The 19,321-nt window shown below is 33.1% G+C and overlaps 1 protein-coding gene across 2 annotated transcripts; it reads right to left on the bottom strand.

The window, feature by feature from the left end:
- Positions 1–11,951: 11,951 nt before the first annotated feature.
- LOC138320867 (lysosomal thioesterase PPT2-A-like) lies at positions 11,952–18,898 on the bottom strand. 2 transcript variants are annotated; one of them, XM_069264145.1, is made up of 9 exons: positions 18,725–18,898; positions 16,747–16,900; positions 16,383–16,475; positions 15,016–15,070; positions 14,681–14,733; positions 14,111–14,194; positions 13,442–13,526; positions 12,756–12,810; positions 11,952–12,320 (listed from the first exon to the last, which is right to left on the bottom strand). In XM_069264145.1, the coding sequence occupies exons 1-9, from the start codon at positions 18,869–18,871 to the stop codon at positions 12,174–12,176; spliced, it is 873 nt and encodes a 290-aa protein (XP_069120246.1). In that variant the 5' UTR covers positions 18,872–18,898; the 3' UTR covers positions 11,952–12,173. The 2 variants fall into 2 exon arrangements, with proteins under 2 accessions (XP_069120246.1, XP_069120247.1); XM_069264146.1 differs by lacking the exon at positions 18,725–18,898 and adding an exon at positions 18,129–18,292.
- Positions 18,899–19,321: the final 423 nt, after the last annotated feature.

Here is a 19,321-nt window from a genome sequence, read left to right as displayed (position 1 = left end):
ACACGAATCATATCTATATCGCTTGTCTTAAATGGACAAAGTATTTTAAAAAATGGTTCCAAGAATTATTTCCGTATAGCAGAATCCTTAACATTGCTTTACGTAGAAATTTAGTCCTGGATCAAACACATAGTTTATACTGATAAACGAATTTAACCAATTAACATCACATACACTACATCATAAACCAACAAAATACTATTGGAATGCTTCCAGGTTATTTGTGAAGTTGCGATTTATATATCTGTTCAAAATCTCCATTGATTTGAAATCTTTGCTGTATCGACTCCATCTTGACGGTACACGTATATTTTCTGTTTTATTACCGTTATTTAAGTAAGCTCGAGAGAACAACAATATACGTTGTTAACAATCTTCAAAACATATCACGGATGCTTTAGAAACAATTCGTATAATCGTATAATTACAGGAATTAACTGTATGAGCAATTTCCACACAAAGTAAATCTTTGGAATTTAAAATGATTTTACCGTTTTCTGCCATCTCTAATTTAAACTTCATCAATATCGGGAGACTGCAGGCGCTAGGTGTCGGGGTTTGAAACATTTAATTTAGGAAGAAAGAGCGACCCTTTGCAGATTCCGAAATCAAATTTAAAGAAACATCAGTGTTTTTGTTTGCGCATGCGCCCGGGGTATGTACGTAAGGAAATCGATAGTACTTTAGATAGGTCGTATGCTTGCAGGCTCGCTTCACACTAAAGGTGACAAGTTCAAATTATACCACAGCATCAGTAGGCCTTACATAGCAGCCGGGGGATAGAGGCTCGTCCATCAGTGGTTAGTGATCGGGGGCAAACATGGCCAGATTGTATACAAATTATACTGTCGGAGGAGAGATAGGGAAGGCAAAGGAGAAGAAGGAGGAGAGAGGGACAAGGCGAAAACAAAGAAGGGAGGAGAGGGACAGAATAAAGAAGAGAAAGGATGAGGGGGACAAATGGAAAAGAGAAAGGAGAAGAAGGACAAGATGAACAAGAGAAAGGAGAAGAGGGACAATTGAAAAAGATTAAAAAATAATAGAGAGAAAAGATGAGCCAGAGAAAGGAGTAGAAGAAGAGAGGAGGGGAGGAGGAGGAGGAAGAGGAGGGGCAAAGGAGGAAAAAAAATGAGAAAGAGGAGGAGGAAGAAAAATCAAGGATTTAAAAAATGAGTTTATTTGTACTGTCTAATTGTGTTTACGACGGTTTCACACTATATCACGATGTTTAAATTATTTTAATAACTTAGTCATGTGTTATGTGATAAAAATATGCCAGTTTTTACTTACATTGTACTCATTTGTCATATCTGTAATAATATATGATTTCAATCGAAATTATTATAAAATTGACTACATGTACATAATCGTTGTAATGATTTTATAATTGCAGAGACTAGATTAGTTTACAAAAGGTGCATGTTGTAGATGTAAGTCAATCGAAATGGGTTTTGGCACAATGTCCCTTTTATTATATTATTAAGTGTTTACATCGCTGCATTGCCTATATTGACTACATCCCTGAAACAATTGGTATGTCATTTATGTGCTATTCTAAAATACAAAAGTTATACATATGTGAGAATGATGTTTGTTGTGTTATTTTCAACCTAATTCTATCCAGTTATCAGAGAGCGCATCTATCTTAAACCAACCTTTAGATTTTTTCCTACAGACGGATCTCATTCATGTTATTATTGAATAGTTGGTCAAAATTGTTTTCTTCTGGTTTCAATAAAACAAAATATAAAAACATCAGTATTTCTGTTCGTTGCCATGGCAACTTGAGCTAAAATATTACAACACTCATTAGAATTGCACCAGGGATATGTTAAATATAACAATGCTTAGTTGTTGATTTGTAAACGTAGTCTAAAGAATGGTTTTGTAATGGATTTTACAATGTACTTAAATTAATAATAGGCAGTGACTACAATGTTATGAACTCATGTGGAAATAAAATATTGAAGCAATAATTTTTGTCTCATTATCCCATCATCCCTCTAAGATGCAGATTTACCTACTAAGACCTTTCAGCTAACATTCAAATTTTCTCCAAATCGGTATCCTAATAAATTTGAATACTTCCAAATCCTTTATATAGATACATCACACATCTTTCTTTCGATTTCAAAAATCATATGCCCTTGAAGAACACTTCAAGTAATAAGCATTGGAGAACAACACCCCAGAGGTGTCAAATGATTTGTCCGATGTGACATTATCATCTGTTAAAGGACAATGATGTCAAACAGCAACGCGGATTCTTTAAATCAAATGTCGAATTATTGGCCGTTTCGGGATTTAATGTGATTTGTGGATAAAAACCATATTGACGTTGTTTGGTTATGGCTACAATACTGAATCTATATCCTATTGTGTTATGGTTGGAGTAACAAAATTCAATTCCAGGTCATTCAGGGAATCTACATTTTTTAGAAAATTAGGTTTAAGTCAGGTTGTTTGTATATTTTTTCATAAAGTATCTTTTTATATTTTAGTTACATTAATACGCCTTATCTATTCTCTGCTAACACACCCCTACTTGATACCGTGTGATTATTGTGTTGGATCATCCCGATTGTATTACAGTCATTACGTCACGACAGGATCGCTTTAGCCTGAGTGATATTTCCTAAAACTAGTTATTTAATCTTTTTTTGAAAACTATGAAAACATCTTGATATCACATTATTATTATTGTAAAAATGGTTTCTTGACATGTTCATATATTACTATGTGAGAGGAAATACCTTTTTTATATTACAGCTCAATTTAATATGTTAGATTATGTTAACATTTTGTAATTGATGATATATGTATAATATGTATCTGCCATCCTAAACAGGAGAGGACGAATTACACAAATGTATAATTTATTAATTAGCTATGTGTAGATAGAGATATTTGGAAACTTATTTATATGATAAAGCATTCACACCAATTGCTTTCAAATAGGTATTTCTGAATACATGTAAACGAACACGTAAAAGTTTTACGCAAGTGTACCTGTCTTAAGGTCAGTCTTGTATAAAGTCAGTTAGAATACAGTTGTCAGATATGATCTCCTTACCAAACATTTTTAATTTACAAAGCTGAACGTGCAAACAGAAGGTTTTGGAATGTTTTATCTTGTAACGCTCATGTTGATTATAACTCTATGTCTTACGCTGACACGTGTAAACTTTTTTATGCACTTCCTAGCATGGAAAGTATAGAGTGTCTTTCTTTTTATAGTTCTTACCTTATGAACCAAATGTGGTTTAGTCGCTATCAGAATCAACGCTCAAGCCGTTTATATAGTTTTACTGTTAGCATACTAAAATTAATGTGAGAAAATATCATTCTTTAATCTGGATGCAATGTTAATATTGTATAAATTGTGCACTTGACTGGGATCGATTTTCTTTGCCTCCTGTAACATTTAAAGCCCATTTGAAGACGTTTCTTCTTCAGGTATATGTAACTTTTTACTACTGACATTTTTACATTCATATCTGTGATAATTTCTATTCATTATCTTTTCTGTAACTGAACCTAATGGTATGTTGAATAGGTCTAATTCACGTACCACGTGAAATAAGGTAAAGTTTGATTGAACGTAATCTGTGTAATATTACCGCTGAAATGACGAAAGCGTCATTCCATCACTAATAGAAACAACATGTATCGCGTTGATCGTGAATTTTAATCCTAAAAATAAACAAGTGCTTTCAATAAAAACGAAATAAACATTGAGTTGAGATATTACTCCTGTAAGAACATTATATTCATTGGTTGATCCATGCCTACTCAACACTGGAAAGTTCGCCTACTGTATGACACAATGAGGTAGGCTACCAATTTCTCATTGACAATATTCTTCAGCATCATTTTGATTCCGCTATCACAAGGAGACAAACCAATTATAAGCTGAGGTCTTTCTAATAGAAAAGTGAATATTGAAACGTTGGTAAATATCATAAACGAAACTATCCTTAATTCTGATATTGAATACGGGAATTTATTAAACACATCAAATATAAAGCGTGTTGTTAATTAGGCATTGTATATCATCATTTTTATTGAAATATTTAAAAGCTTTACATTCTATATTATTGTCAAAAAAGAAGAAATATGTATTTTATTTTCTTACGACAGGATCCGAATTGTTTCCATAATAATTGTATTAATATGTAATTATGCGAATGCGTCTTATTTCATTGCGATAATAGGCATATAATTTATTCCGATGTTTCGAAAATTGGGAACGCGAAAATTCGTGGACTTACAGTATATACATATGAAAATATTGATTAAAGGGACCATCGACTGGACATGCGTTAGACTGTCTGTGTCGGTCTTACCATAAACTCCACCTGTCCACGACAAATCAATGTAAATCAAGTGTCAATATGGTTTTCTGTTTCCAGCGCCATGGTGACACCAGTGTTTCCGTGAGTCCGGTCCCTTGCCGACCCTGTAATTAGATGTGCGCGTTACGCAACCCTTTATTCTACCTCCTAAATTAGACCTGAAACAACTCTCTCTAATCTCTAACGAGTTAAATATTTTCTTTAAAATCTAATAAACAGTGAGACGTTAGCAAGTGTCTCGGTTGTGGTTCAGAACCCCTGATTAATTAGACACCTCAACGCTGGCGCGATAGCGTCTTTAACCATTGGCTTGGGCAGTAATTTACACACATAGCACATGCGCTAGAATTGAATCGTACCGCCGACGCTCCCCTGGGAAACTTCAGTAGAGCTTTTGAGCAATGTTTTCTTAACGAAAGCCGGCATTTACTAATTTGCTAACACAAACGCGATTTAAAGCGTCAAGACAGAGGCGTCCACCGATAATCAACGTCCGATGACACCGCGTTGTTACAACAGATCTTGGGTCATTAAAACTTAGATTTTAAACTCGAGCGTCTACACCCGTAACTGTATAGAATTGATGTCATTCTTTATATAATAGAAGGCATACAATTACAGAAAAAGACAGATAACCCGTTCGGTATTAAGATATTTCACTACAAATAGGAAATGTCGACACACTAACTATAAATATATGGTTGGAACTCAAAGAATCATCGACAACACGTCATATAAAGTTTGGTAAAATCAGAATAAAGATACAATTTCAAATGAAAATCGCCAAACGGATTCACAAGGCATGTTGTTAAAGGAAATGGCGGAAAAATAGAGTAAAAAACCGCCTCTAAGATAAATATAATGTAACAAAAGTCTAAGGCATACAGTTATTTTTTCTCTGTTTGAATCATACAGTTATTTTTCCTTCTAATACGATTAGTGATATCAGCAATATAATTATTATATAATATATGCATTTTAGTTTTAGGACACGACAGTCGACATTGATATAGGGGTATCTAAAAGCGCTCACAACTTATCGATTACATACCCAAGATTAATGGAGAAGAATAACAGCCAACCAATCACTGTATCCCTTATCATACTAAGTTCGGATGAGATAGAATGAGCTATCGATGATTTTCTATGTTTTAGCTGTAACAGTGATGACTACTCACCAGATAGTCAGCTTGATATCCATTGACTTCGCCGTGAAATATTTTTGCACGTGCAACTAGTGTAATATACCCTAACCTGGAGCAAATTTCATTGGCTGTACCGTGCAAAAATCCACTGTTACGTAATGACAAAAACTTTAAACTGACGTCAGGAAAAATTAAAGTGACATCAGGCTCTTAACTCTGATTTCTCGAAACAAAAATGCAGACTTAAGTCAAAAGTTTTTCTCCCTATATAACTATGTTAAAAAGTTAACTTAAGTCAGTTTTCGACTGAAGTTTGTTTCGAGAAATTGAGGCTAGGATCATGAAACGAACTTAGACTTAAGTTCAGATTTAACAAATCTAAATGATGTAACTTTTTGTGACGTCATCTTTGATAGGCTAAGTCTAAACTTAAGAATACTTTGGACTTAAAACTTTTTTATAACCTTGAGGCATGAGTTTCGATGACAACAGGATAAAATGGCATTATCCACTGGAGTTTTGTCGTACATTAATTTTGGCGTTGACGTTCATTGAATTTTTATAGGTTATTATAGTTATGTTATAAATTCGCCAAGGCCCGTAAAAATAAAGACCTCAAAGACTTGTTTCATAAAATTACAAATTCGTCTATGAAATGAATACTTTAAGATATGGTTAAAGTGTGTAATTTTACGTTGTTAGTATACCCTGTCTTTATACTTCACTTCTGTGATTAACAGGAAAGAAGGACAAAACAATGTAATGAATATTTTCCAAATGTTAAAGTTCAATGTTCACAAGGTTCCAAGTTTTAATCAGTCTTCAAATTGTTAAATGCTTCGTAACCCCCAAAAGTCTATGATCTAATATAAATAAAAAAGACGGAAGCTACCATGCTTCATAGAGTCAAAGCTTGAATGGACATCAAAGAGAATGTATGATGCACCAAAAGTTTGGACACAGAGAGGAAAAAAGAAAGAAATGTACTATATTGTGAATTGTCAAGACCATTGTTAATGGTTGACAATCAATGCTAAAACTGGAATGTAATTTCCATTGCAAAAATGAGCAGATAATCAGGCACAAATTATTACAAATAAAACAACGCTGTGATATGCAAATGAGATAACGTTAGCATGACATTTGATACGTAATTTTGTTTCAATTTTGAAGTTGAACACGAACAGCTGAAAAATGCTATGTTAAAGTCTCTCGACAGATTTTTATCGCAATATAAATAAATCGTGATCGCGGTTGAAGTTCTTGTGCTTCTAAAGCCTGCATTCTAAAATATAACGTTTAGCACAATGAAATGGGTATCTACAGTCAAATTACGGTTGTTGATAATCCTAACACAGAACAAACTATACTTCAATGATCCACATAGATTGTATCAAATAAAGTATAATATTTCAGTGTATGTTGAGGAGATATAATTCAAGCTTACCTGTAACGAGCATTTTCATTGGCCTAAGATTTATGTTATCATCTCATAACATTAAAAAGACGTCGTCGTTTGTAACGCCGTATCTGATTTATACAACAACGGCGCATCGCTCTCATAGAAAAAAGAATACCCCAAACACCATGGAATTTCACGGGTTAAGATTAGATTATAAAGAATAATAAGAATAGATTTTTATTTTATGGAAATATTTTACAAAGAAAATACAAAAAACTATTGTTATCATAAACCGTTTCAGTTTTTATATAGAGTACACTGTATTTTTGTGTGTTACAAGATTATATCTCCAAAACACACATAAAAAACAAATTTATTCAAGTAAATCATTAAACAATAGAGAAATTTAGAGTATACTCTTAGGGAACTGAGGATACACTCTAATGCTTTGTGTAAGATCTCCATAACATATACCTATTTGAGTTAATCCTTATAATATTTTGTAATTTGATCTAATAGTTTCTCTAAAATATTGTTACGTTGTTGATTCGGCCAATGAGATGCAACGTTTCAAACGTCGAGGCAGCCATGTTTACGGTAGGAGATGGTATTTTTAAGCCAGTGAAAACACTTGTTACAGAAATATTTAATTACGTAATCATGTGATCAACACAGCTACTCCAACCAACACTTTATTAGTGAATTGTAGTGCACATATTTAACTTTTTACTTCTTACTTTTTTTGTATTCATGAAGCCAACTTATATTCATATACGAAACCAAACGTTTTAATTTTCGCTAGATTGACTTGCCTGCAGAGGAATATTTGTCTCCATTTATGTCTCCATGAACAAAATAATACAACAGAGGTTTGAAAAGTTAATGTATAATATGAAGGGATAGAGTACATCAATGATACCATGACGACCCGAATTCGTGCTAACTATATGTGCACTAATCTAATTACAGTCACCACGTAATTTACAGAAACAGAACCTGCTCACTGATGTTGTCGCTAGTTGTACAAGTATCGGGGTTTACAGTGCAGAATATGTCGCTTTTCATCAACACAAACGTGTTTAAAATGTGATAACATATCACCGTCTGGTGTATTATCCATGTATGTGACAAATATTGCTTTATTTGTACCGTTAGGTTAACTCAAAGGTGTTGGGGATAAAGTTTTCTGTGTTCATTTAACTAGGAGGTATGATACGAAGCTTTTTTCAGATAATTTTGAATTAACAAGATTATCTCACTTGCGGTAAGGTATCGTTTATCACGTCATTATTTTGTGAACGCAACTCACGTCGTTTTCTCTGTATGCTCGCAAACATATCACGCCACAATCAATACTTCATCACAAAGGGCAGATCTCTATAATATACAAAGACTGGATATTGTTTCAAAATGTTTTCCAAAAACAAAAAACATTTAGATATGTTTTTTTTTATATATTTTATGATATATTTGACTTGCATATGTATATTCTGAAGTAAAATAATTATCGCAAATATAGCGTTTCCTATTCCCAAATCATAAACTTTATAAGGCGATTTGATATATATGATATTTTAAATTTCCAAAACCTAATGCAAAATACTTTTCCAATAACAAATTTGTGTTTGTTTTTCATTCAAAGTACTGTGTGACCTTTCAGTTTGATAAACGTACATCACCGAAGTCCTAGCTATTGTACGGTGTTGTACTGATGACTTTGGATTTCCCACAGTTTCATTAACTTATATATTCATCTTCGACCTTGGTGGAACCATTTACAGAACATATCACGACATAAGGTTATACAGTGGTAGCAGGCCGATCTGTAGTTCCTCGAATGTTCTCACAGCTTTATGTTCCGGGACGTTAATGGTTATTACATACTGATGGTCACGTATCCATTCTCACACAAAGCAATTAATGCATTTAATTACGCATTTAAAGAAAATTAATTTCCTGTAATATGATATGATGCCAAATGTGATGACATGTTTCTCCTATTTCAAGTTGAATGCGTAATGGATTAGCCAACAGTAATCTAAAAGTACTGGATGGTACTATTCCACTTGGCCATAACTGTAATCATATTGGCTTCAAGATCAGTTTCTAATCTGCCACAAAGTTAGTGTCATAACTTGGAAGGGAACATCATCTTTGATTAAATGTTGTAATGGCCTACTGCCGGTCGGAGCTGATGGGAGGATTTGCACATTCTAACTCCGTAACCTCACTTTAGTGTATTTTAAACACAAAATGAAATTACTGGATCCTTACCAATCTGTAATATAATGTCTTTTGCCTTTACCAGAAACAATTGCTTTTCCAAGAAGTGAATTTTCGTTCTAACGACTTTTTAAGTTTTCTACATGAGAAGATGTAGAAGTTCTAATTCCGAAACCATATGGTTTAATTTTAACTGTCAGTTCGTCGGTCATTAAGTTTAAAATATTTTCAACAATTTCAACTTTAAGACCCAAATAGTATTATGACAACACATTACCATCAATTTTCGACCTCATATATGTTCATTAGCGTTCAAAGTTTAAGTGACTAAAATTTTACGTAATTTAACACGTATATACGACTAGTAATCTCGACGGCCGAACGAAAGCGCGAACGTCTATAGCGAATTTATAACAAATTGTATCCGCACCCATGAAATCTTTGTTTGGTACTACCACTTTCGGAGTACCTGTACGTTTAACACAATAGTGCTATGTGTACTGCATGTATCGGTCTGCCTCCAGAGTACAATTACTGTAACGCCATATGGATGTCTTCTTCCAGTAAACATTTTACAGGACATTGGTTTAATGTGTCTTGTAATACCGTATTTAATGAAACTTGCATAATCATCTTATATGCACGAAACAGTAGGTGTTAAGATAGAACTAACTTTATAAAAAGTCTGGTAACTGTTTATTTACAATAGATAGAATTGATACTTTTTTTTCGTCACAAAACGGTGACATTCATAAAGCAATGGATGACATTCCCACAAAGAAAAAACCCCACAAATACAAGCTACACCTATACAGCCTTAATTGCACATACATGCAATATATTTCTTTGATTAGTTTCAAAGAAATTTAAGTTATTTGTAAGCCTATTATATCTGTAAAAGGTTATTGATTTAACTTTTGAATTATGATTTTAATCCCTTGTAACTTTAATGTGGGTGGAAATGTCAAATGATAACGCTATTGATTTTTAAAGATGGATAGTTTTAATCGATTCCCTAATTTACCTCCAATGATATATGGGATAAATGGATGGGTCATTATCAATAATATCATGAACATATTCATTAATAAACAAAATTAAAATGCATTCTAAATTTAACTTCATTTATTGTTTTTTGAGCCTACCAATATTTACCAGACGACGTTTAGTCAACTCTGATTTATATAATCTGTCCCATATTTGTTTTCTAAATTAGAAGATCACCAAGACGTTTGTTTGTTTTAATATTCACATAAACAAAATTAATATCTTTTTGTCATAACAATCGAATATATCTTCAATCTCTTTCTTGTTAAATGTTCCTAATAGTTGTGCACAATTAGATAACCTCGGATGCGAAAAAGTTGGGGGTCACCTGTCCGATCCTGTGGATTTTCTCCGGTTTCCTCCCACTAAAAGACTCGAGCGCCTATATCCGGACCATCGAAGGTGAATAGCATAAGTTGTATAAAATGTTTCGCAGTCGTTGTAAAACAAATAAAGTATGTATAATATAACCAAAGATTTTCTTATGTCATGATTGGGCTCAACCTCCGCAAGCTCTTCCTGTCTTACTCTTTGTATCACTCATACTAATACAGATTATCATACATGACGAAAATGAATTGCTATCACTTTTCATTACTAGATAATGAATATATCACAACAAAGAAATCCACAGAATCCTTTGGCTTTTTTTAGAGTAATAGGTATTGCTTGTAAATCTGACCGTAGGCCGTTCTTAGTTTAAACAGATCTTGTTAATCGTTCGAAAACATACACAATATCGCCTCTCTAACCTGCTTTCAATGTTTGGAAATTCAGTTTTAAAATTCTTGAAAATTTATCAAAAATATTTGATTTTTCTAAAAACACAATTTTATTACCTTTTATTATATTTTCATTAATATTAACATCAGCTGTTGAAATATCTTTTGACGATGACAGCATATTTATGGAATAAAATATCATTACATTTAAATGTAAACTTTGAACAATTATTGGAGTTTACACGCCAACTGGACAACGTCAAATTCAACATAAAACGCTTTTGTACTGCATTATAGTACATTTGGCGTTGTCTAGTTGGCTTTCATAATCCAATATTTGTCAAAAGCGTGTTATTTTGTTTTGTTTTAATTAGTGCACCGTACGCACCCTATTGACAACCAGAGTCATGTACGGACATGTCAGATTTCAATGTGGAGTAAAGCCAAAATACCAGGAGAAAAAAACCAGCGATTGCTATCATTGACGTTACATTCACCTCTGGTCTATCTCATAGTAAAACTGGAGGTAGGTCAGGGAAAAAACCCCGAGGCCTCCAGAGACTTCTTTTGAAGGTTACAAAGATAGCGACGGCCGACCTCAAAGCAACACAGTCAACAACAGTGTACTGTTATACAATTTCCTTGGTGAGTATCAAGTGAGCAAATTACCGGTGTCTTCTGTTACCTCCAATTTTACTACGAGATATTCCAGGGGTGGATATAACGCCAGTGATAGTAAGCTCTGTAGTAACGAAGAAGCTGGGATTCGAAATCGCGCCCCAGATGTAATTCTCATACAAATCCCATATATTTGCATATCTCAGTCTTGCAATAACTAACATTTTCTCAATTGGTTTCCTCAACTAAAGTTCAATGAAAAATGGTTGCAGTTGCGATCAATGCATTTGATATCTTTTTGATATCTTCCATATCTTTCTGATATCTCATTAAAAAATGCATTATCTACGGCAATACTTATTTTCTAAATTACGAATGAGTCAACACATTGTATGTGGGTATATGTGTTTTGACAGAAGTTCAAAACAACCGAGAGAAATCATTATGTACTGAATTTTTATTCATAAATGTTATTGATAACGGTAATATGTACCAGAGTTGTTTGAGAAATAAACCTGAGTACATCATCAGTACATTTGTTTATTTGTTTTATCGCGAAGATGAAAATTGACACAGTTAATTGGCATGTATAGATGTAATATGTACAACACTATATTTTCCTTTACCATTTTGAACCCCAAACTTATCGACACGACGGATTTTAATCCGTCAGCCAACCTCTGATATATTTTTCAAACACCATCCGGGTCTTCATCCAGTGTGTGTGTTGTATCCCAGGCACGATGTGAGTAATGACGTCACCACGGTCATCCAATGTCTTCAGCCCAAACGAATCCTGCTGGTAAAACTACCAAACATTTAATGGTCAATGTAAATGATTTATCTTTATGCATATGCATAGGATATTATCTATCAAAATGTCTAATGTTAAGACTCAAAAATTATAAAAACTGTATATCAAAATTTCAGTAATCATCTAATAATTATAACTTAAGTACAATGTAAGGCTATTGTATAGACATTAAATAATTATTTATGATGATAAATAAAAAGCGGCATGTCGATAATATTGTAAAAACAAAAACTAGCACTTGAAGTGATTTATCTTCTTTGTTATAAATTATGAAAATGCGTTGCTTCCAAACTGCGACATGATATTATTTATATCACTACGTTCGGTGACTAAAGGAGTTGTCTCCCTTCGCCCTGGAAATAATTATATTTTTCACCAAGTCTCCGCGAACAATGACAATTATGGCGCTATTCTCAATGACTTACGCACCTTTTGTGCTTTCATCGGTACAACAGTTTCATTTGCGTCATAAAACCCAAAGTGACTGTAACAGAAACAAAACCTATCCATAAAACCCAAAGTGACTGTAACAGAAATAAAACCTATCCATAACACACATAAGGAATTAGTTGCTATACTAAAACAGTATTCTGCTTCATTTATGGAAAGTCTACTTACATGTATTGTTTATGTTGACGATTGACAAATGAAAATATTATTACACGATAAATTATACAAACATGATTGAACTATCTCGATATACATTTTTAGATACCAGCCACAATATTGCAGCTGGCAAAGTATGTTTTAAAGATTTCGTGCTGAAATTTAAAAAAAAAAAAAAAAAAAAAAAAAAAAAAACAACACAATATATAATTATATAATATAAATCAATGCGAAGAATTCAGAACAACTTGCAACTGTACACTGTAATTAATTATCAAGTGAATATTTTGAATTAATGATCGGAAATAAATTTAAAGTGAACAGTCGGGCAAGGATTCATCTAAAGACTCTGAGTTACATTGCTAATACTTAATAAATCGATATTAACGCAACATTAACGTACAGTCCATAAAAATATCAAAAATATCAAAAATGAAATATGTTTGCGGAGAATAAAAATCATGAAAGCATTTGCGGGGTAATATATATTTAGTAAATGAAGACTTAACCTGGACTGCCACGGAGTGATGACGCCATCATCAGGTCCTCCAATCATAATGAGCTTCTTCAAGCGTAGGAAATTAGATTTATACTCTGAAAAAATAACGGTATACCTACAATCAAAATGTAATGAAGTTACTATAAATCATGATTAAAACACATATAGTGCAGGCTAATAATGAAGAAAATGAAATAAATACAATCGCAGGAAATTAATTTAACCATATTGTGAATAATCAGTCGCAAAAATTTTTTTTTTAATTAAAAGCAACAATACGAAAATAATAAATAGAGGCATGTTATGAATTATCAAATGCTGGATTATAATAATGAGCAATGTAAATTGATATGATACAAGAAATTATCGCAAGAAGCAGACTGAATAATAAAAAAGCAGACTGAATAATAAAATGGAAATCACAATGCGATGCTTTAATTAGAATAATAAACAAGATTTTTATCAAGTGAAATTATTTTTTATATACTGTGTTAAGAATACATACATTTCAATGTTTAGATAATATCGCAATGTTCTTGAGTTTTAGCATGAAACGATTGACTTCAAACTTAAACCCTTTATTTCTATATTTGTACTTTATTAAAAGTTCAATGAAAGTTGATAATTTACATACGAGTTAACTCCCTTGTACCAAGCCTAACGTATAATACAAACGTACGAGTGATATTCGTGGAGGCGGTGTCATTGTCTAACGCCGCTAGAAAGTTGTTGTACTGTGTATACAGTCCCTCCTGGTGTGGATCTGGGTAGCAAGCATACATCGATCTAAATTAATTCTAGTTGTGTAATCATAAGGTGGTGAAGGAAGAATGGGATAGAACTCTTAATCAAATCTCCTGTTTATACCAAAGAAAACCGCTAATGTCGCAAATGCTTTTGGACTTAAGTATCATTGCGCAACTATGTGTAAAATGTGGTATAAATTATCCTTATTTCAGTTGTTTTTCCTTAAGTTATGAGGAAAACCTCCAATTGTATAAATTACTGTTGGTATGGACGAAGTGTGTGTATCAAGACCTTCTATCTCTGGTTTCTTTGCAACTGATCTTTTATGCTTAAAAACCGTTTCATAAAGTAACAGCTACATCAACGCAACACTCACATGATTCTGCTATTCCAAAAAGGCACGGAAGATTTCACTCTCAATGATTATTATGAAATATAAACATCGCTCAAATCATTAATAAAGAACATATTATAAAGATTAACTACATGAACAGTATATTACCGTGCCAGTAGTTGGCGATAGACCACTGCTGACCCAGATCCGAGTAGAAAAGCCTTCAAAAAACAGCAACACAGTTAGTTTATTGACAGAAAGAAACATAAGAAACAATGTTAAGATCAACATCAGCATAAACAGTGTATAATATTATTGCTCTACTAAACGACTTTAAAGTTCATAATTCAAAATAAGATATGAGGAAAAACTATCAACATGATTGGTATACTCTCTGTTTAACTATATCGCACATTGTCAAAGCAGTGCTCTTTGTGCTGATATTGATTTATTGATAGAATATTATCAGAACTTAATGATATAAATGAATTACATTTACTAACTTGTAGACGTTTTGTTTGAGGTAGTTTGGGAAAAAATACTTCAAGTACATCGTGTCTGTAACAACAGAATATATATATAGCTACATGGCGTTATAGTCAACAAAGATTAAAAGACAAGAACTAATGGAAGTTAATGTAAGATAGCTACGACTATTTCCACTTATACATCACAGTCATACCTAATATAAATAAAGATAGCTATGACTATTTCCACTTATACATCATAGTCATACCTAATATAAATAAAGATAGCTACGACTATTTCCACTTATACATCATAGTCATACCTAATATAAATAAAGATAGCTATGACTATTTCCATTTATACATCATAGTCATACCTAATATAAATAAAGATAGCTACGACTATTTCCACTTATACATCATAGTCATACCTAATATAAATAAAGATAGCTATGACTATTTCCACTTATACATCATAGTCATACCTAATATAAATAAAGATAGCTATGACTATTTCCACTTATACATCATAGTCATACCTAATATAAATAAAGATAGCTATGACTATTTCCATTTATACATCATAGTCATACCTAATATAAATAAAGATAGCTATGACTATTTCCACTTATACATCATAGTCATACCTAATATAAATAAAGATAGCTACGACTATTTCCACTTATACATCATAGTCATACCTAATATAAATAAAGATAGCTATGACTATTTCCACTTATACATCATAGTCATACCTAATATAAATAAAGATAGCTACGACTATTTCCACTTATACATCATAGTCATACCTAATATAAATAAAGATAGCTATGACTATTTCCACTTATACATCATAGTCATACCTAATATAAATAAAGATAGCTACGACTATTTCCACTTATACAACATAGTCATACCTAATATAAATAAAGATAGCTATGACTATTTCCACTTATACATCATAGTCATACCTAATATAAATAAAGATAGCTATGGCTATTTCCACTTATACATCATAGTCATACCTAATATAAATAAAGATAGCTATGACTATTTCCACTTATACATCATAGTCATACCTAATATAAATAAAGATAGCTATGACTATTTCCACTTATATATTGTAGTCTTACTTATTCTTATTAAAAGTTTACCTTGTGTAAACCCAGATTGTGAAAACAAAATGTCATGTGAATATTCTATAAATGGTTAAAATGATATTCACCATTAAAGCAACATTTAGTTTGGAAGCATTTTATCTAAATGGCCATCAGAATATAATAATCATGCGTATCTTTCAAATGTGAAAAAAGATATCAAACTTCCAATGAAAATGCATGAATTCGTCATTGGTACTGATACTATAATTATGTGGATGGACATTAAGGTGAGATCAGACCTACCTCCATACTGGCCTGCTTGTGGCGAGCTGACAGAGATGAAATTGTTAACATTGTGAGGCAGAACCGAAAGTAGACCTCTACATATTAATCCACCTTAGGAAGTAGTAAAAGAAAATAAATTAAAAAAAGGTATGATTAATGATTTCTTACAGTATATGAATGTTACTTATGATTTCTCAGTACATCATATTAAAAAGTTACAAAAATAATAGTATATTAACGGTAGCTGTTATCTTAATGTGATTACACCAATTGATGATTGTAAATAACTCACTAAAGCTGTACATCGACTATAATTCATTTTGTCAAAGCAGAGTTGTAGAGCATGACTGAACAAATGAATAATGAAATTATTGTATGGTACCTTGTGAGAAACAGATGAGATTAACTCCCTCTGGACTGTTCACCATTTCCTCTCTGACCATCTCCTTAATAGTGTTTACCTGTGTCCACATGGGGACCACACTCTGTAGGTGGTTAAAGGCATCTATGGCAGTAACCTTAGTCCCTGGGAACGCCTAGTGTAACAATACAAAACTTATGTTAGATCATAGGTGTTATTTCAGATTGGTAAATTTAACAAAGGGTTATGTAACAAAATCTTACGCCTCTCTGGTAATTAGTACAAAACACAAAATAGGTAAATCAACGCAAAATACTGTACACGCATTTGAATTAATACAAAACGATGCAAGATAAATCAACATAAATTATTGTACAGGTAATATACTTTCTAAAAAAACTACTACTTCTAAAAAATCATTCTGTAAGTCTTTTCACAACTTTAGTAGCAAACTTTTGTTTGAACCTAGCTAGACATTTACTATATCAATACCAATGACAGGGTTGTTATTTGCATGTTTTATTGAAAAAATGTGGGAGTTTCTTTTTGGGGGAGGTACAAAACTTTTGGCCGCTGATGTTTATTACATGCACACCATAAAAGGCCTCAAATGACGCAAAATATCGATAGACCATTGAAAAATTCAACACACACGGCGCAGTGACAAGTTAATTTACATGTTGTTTGACATATTTACGACCTTTACCGAGTGAAACGTTCCAGCCGTGAAAATCAATACACAATGAAAATTGAACGAATAACTGCAGTTGATAATTACCCGTTCCAGTTTTGTACACAATATATGCATACACTGTATTCAGCCAAACAGTCCAATCCTACATAACAAGGATTTATTACAAAACATTCATATCAAAATAAACATTGCAAGTTTTACGTTATTTTAAAAGCGAGTACAATAACAAATGTTTACATTAATTGCATTGCCCAGCTCAGGCATAGATGGAGAATGGTTAAATGTCACTCGTCTGATGTTACCTCCCAAAGCTCTCTTGATGCAGCCACAGTGATTAGGGGTATGACGGTACCCTGTCTATAGAGGCTTTACTTACTGCCAATGCTTAACGTGGATCATTCGGGAAGCGGAACGACTGGTTTGTCATTGATCAGTTTAATGTGGCTGGATTATACTGAACTTAAAGGAGGATGGGGGTCAACATAACTAGTAGGCCAGATATTCCAAGAGGGCTCATCACGAATAAATAATCACCACGTGTAACAAGTACAGGGGAGACCGTCTTCAGGTGTTGATAGGATGTCGAGTAAACCATCACCAAATCAAACAATACGGCAATCAGATTCATTAACCTTTCCCTTGTATATTACTCTGGTATGAACACTCTCAGATGCTCCCATTGTGCTCTTCAAATCTAATTTAGACATACCTCTTCCACAAAACCCTTTAAAGCGTTAGCTTCGTCTGGTGCTGCTATGATTCCATGCATAAAAATAATAGGTCGTATACTTTCAGCATGACCCAAAAGCATGCAGGACAACACAACGAATATTAAGCGTGTCACCATATTGACAAGCCAATACCATAGATAGTGTATCGTATAGGTCGACAGGGACCAGATTAACTAGAACAGATAACGGTCGGAATGTCTGATTTTCCTTATCATCTAAAAGACTTTATAGAGCTAGTATCAGAATAAGTAAAACATAGGTACAGTCTACTGAAGAGAGTCTTCTCATCAATGCAATGCAGTAATTTGTTTAATATATAAGCATACATCATGGTCAATAGCTGCTTTAACCTGAATGCGATATTGTGATTTTGCATTCAATCTTTAATACAGATCACCCATATATACACTATGCAATAGTTTCTATACGAATTACCTACGGAGACGATGAACGCTTCGTGTTCGTTTCACTAAACGTTTTGCGAGAGGTTACGTTATGGTGTTATCTAAAGGCTTGTACATTGTATATGTGGTATAGACCCGGTGATAGAAGGAAGTGTGGGAAAATAAAATACCTCGTTCACCCATTCCCTTAGTGGATCAGCTTCGTCTGGGGCGGCTGTGATTCCGTGCATATATAGGATAGGTCGGATACCAACGGCATGGCCAACCACTACACAATACACTACTGCGGATACAAGAAGCCGGTACGGCGGCGCCATATTTAGGAGAGCTGTTCAAGTCTTATCAAACACCGAATACACATAGTGATAAGGATGGCTTCCAATTCCGACTATTAGACACCAAAACTAATGTCATTTCATATACTGATGTAAGGATATTAATGGAAACAATGTAACGACATGTTAAAAGTTTCATAAAAAGATTATGATATAATTTTTAAGTCGTATTTTGTTTGTAATGAATGCAAATATTGACAGCTTGTCAGAAATTATAATGACCCCTTAAAAGTGCAAGGAGGATAATCGCAGTTTTAGTATTCCAGAAGAGTGAGATTTCGCTGCTCCATCACTAACATAGACTATTTCCATGTACATTTTAATCAAAGACGGAATTTGGTTGAAGTAATAAAAAAACTACGATAGAACCCGTGACAACAAATGGAGAACAAAACATTTGAATAGTATTTTATGAGTTTTTCTTACTGGCTT

The sequence above is a fragment of the Argopecten irradians genome, chromosome 4 (genome assembly GCF_041381155.1).
Source record: "Argopecten irradians isolate NY chromosome 4, Ai_NY, whole genome shotgun sequence".
Lineage (NCBI taxonomy): Eukaryota > Metazoa > Mollusca > Bivalvia > Pectinida > Pectinidae > Argopecten > Argopecten irradians.
This window is presented reverse-complemented; position numbering and strand designations above follow the sequence as displayed.